The 1,904-nt window shown below is 43.0% G+C and overlaps 1 protein-coding gene across 10 annotated transcripts in view; it reads left to right on the top strand.

Moving 5' to 3' along the window:
- kiaa1109 (KIAA1109 ortholog) overlaps positions 1 to 1,904 on the top strand; it is a gene marked incomplete in the record, with an annotated part of 88,764 nt that overhangs the window by 84,204 nt on the left and 2,656 nt on the right. For all 10 annotated transcript variants that reach the window (XM_014013742.1, XM_014013745.1, XM_014013751.1 and 7 more), the window contains 2 exon segments: positions 218 to 352; positions 998 to 1,163. In XM_014013742.1, coding sequence (XP_013869196.1) covers positions 218 to 352; positions 998 to 1,163 — 301 coding nt within the window.

Raw genomic sequence — 1,904 nt, 5'->3', positions numbered from 1 at the left:
ATTTTAGACACATTCTAGACAGTTTATCAGCTAAAAAAAGTTAATTTTGGGGTAAGTTACTCTTTAAATGTAAATATATTTTAACTGACATTTTGCATTTGATGTATATTCATGTCACATGTGTCAGCAGCACAGAGTCGTCCTCTGCACACGCTTTCAGCGCTCAAACATCATTTCTTAACAGAATATCAGAGCTTGAATTTGTTTGTGTGTCCAGACTCCAGCAGCAAACCTAAAGTGGAGTGCAGCATGGTGACCGAGTTCACCGACCACATCTGCGTCACCATGGACGCCGAGCTGATCATGTTCCTCCACGACCTGGTGTCGGCCTACCTGAAGGAGAAGGAGAAAGGTTTGTTCTGCTCTGGTTCGTTGAGAGAAAAAAAAAACAAGCTTTACTGATCGCAGCTGCCTCCAGATTCATTCATGTGCACATAAAGAACGGCCGTCAGCCGGCGCCAACAGGGAGCCGAACAGAAGAAAGTGACTCATCCTCCCAGTCTAATGGGAAACGTGAAAACGAGCCTCTGCACCTGCGAAGCTGTTTGTATGCTGTTGGGCACTTTCTGGAGCCGGGGAGCCGAGTGTTATTTCCACACACAGCAGGGAGGTCAGGGAGCCTGAAGCCGGCAGCATTTTAATGGCTTTCACGTTGTCACAAAAGAACAAATGAGCTCTCTTCATGCTGGCAAAGCTCACATTCTTCACAACAATTAAACCAGAGCCCGCTTCTGTTTATTCCGAGAAGAAGCAAAAGAGGCGAGTGCTGAAGCTTTTCAGCTTTTCATCCATGTTTGTTTAATCCTGATTAATTGAGGTGGGCCCGGCGAGCAGATCTATATCTTAAAGGTGCCGACTGAGCTCTTTGTTATTCTAATAAGTGTGTGCTGAGCCCCGTCTGTTGTTTTAAAAACAAAATGTCTGCYGTGTTTAAAGTAAAAAACGTGGGTAGCGGAGTGTTTCCACCTGATTGCTTTTCTTCCTCCCCCACCCTCAGCGCTTTTCGCCCCCCGGATGTACGCGACTCGGCCGGGTCAGAAAAGCCCGACTGCTCTGCACGACGACGACGACTCCGACAAGGACAAGGACGACGGCGTCAACTACACCACGGTGGACTGGAGGGAGTTCATGTGCAACACCTGGCACCTGGAGCCCACACTCAGGTCGGCCAGGCGGAACGCCTTCATTTTCACTTTGTTGGCAAACATGAACTCTTTCACAGGATTAAAATGAGCCTTTTGTTCCCGTTTAAACATTCAGAGCCAACAAAAGAGAATATTTATGCATCATTCTTGGTCTAAAACACAGATATAAAACAGCTTATCGCACGTTATTTCAATAGTTCATTTCTTTTGTTTCGTAGCGTAAACCGGAGAAAAGATCATTAAATTATTTTGGGATGCTAACAGGATATTATTCAATGTTTGTTATTCTTTGGCAGGATTGTTCAACATTTATTTTCTCCACTTCAAAGTTTACAACTCACCACATGAACTTGGCTTTAATTTTGTTTTTGTTTACATAAAAACTTGACAGAGTTTTCCTCTCGAGGCCCTGTCACACTAGACAACTTATACCAACTTATGAACATTTTAAAGACGTCTACATTGAAGGTGGAACTGAAAAAAAAACAACAGGAAGCTTCTTTTCTGTGTGTACGTCATGTCATTTGAACAAATTGATCAAATATATAACTTTTATTAGCATTTTAGACATAAAAAAGGTCTCAAAAGTTGTCTAGTGTGACGGGGCTTTCAGCACGGAGCTGCAGGAGCCAGCATGGGTTTGGTGCCTGTTTTTTTTTTTGTTTGTTTGTTTGTTTGTTTAAACCGCTGCCACAAAAACAATTTAAGAGTGGAGAAGTTTTCAGTTTGAGAAATCCTGCGATGTTTCAATATTAATAT

This window comes from Austrofundulus limnaeus, unplaced genomic scaffold (assembly GCF_001266775.1).
Source record: "Austrofundulus limnaeus strain Quisiro unplaced genomic scaffold, Austrofundulus_limnaeus-1.0 Scaffold105, whole genome shotgun sequence".
Taxonomy (NCBI): Eukaryota; Metazoa; Chordata; class Actinopteri; order Cyprinodontiformes; family Rivulidae; genus Austrofundulus; species Austrofundulus limnaeus.
The sequence above is the reverse complement of the archived record's forward strand: the minus strand, read 5'-3'. Positions and strand labels throughout refer to the sequence as shown.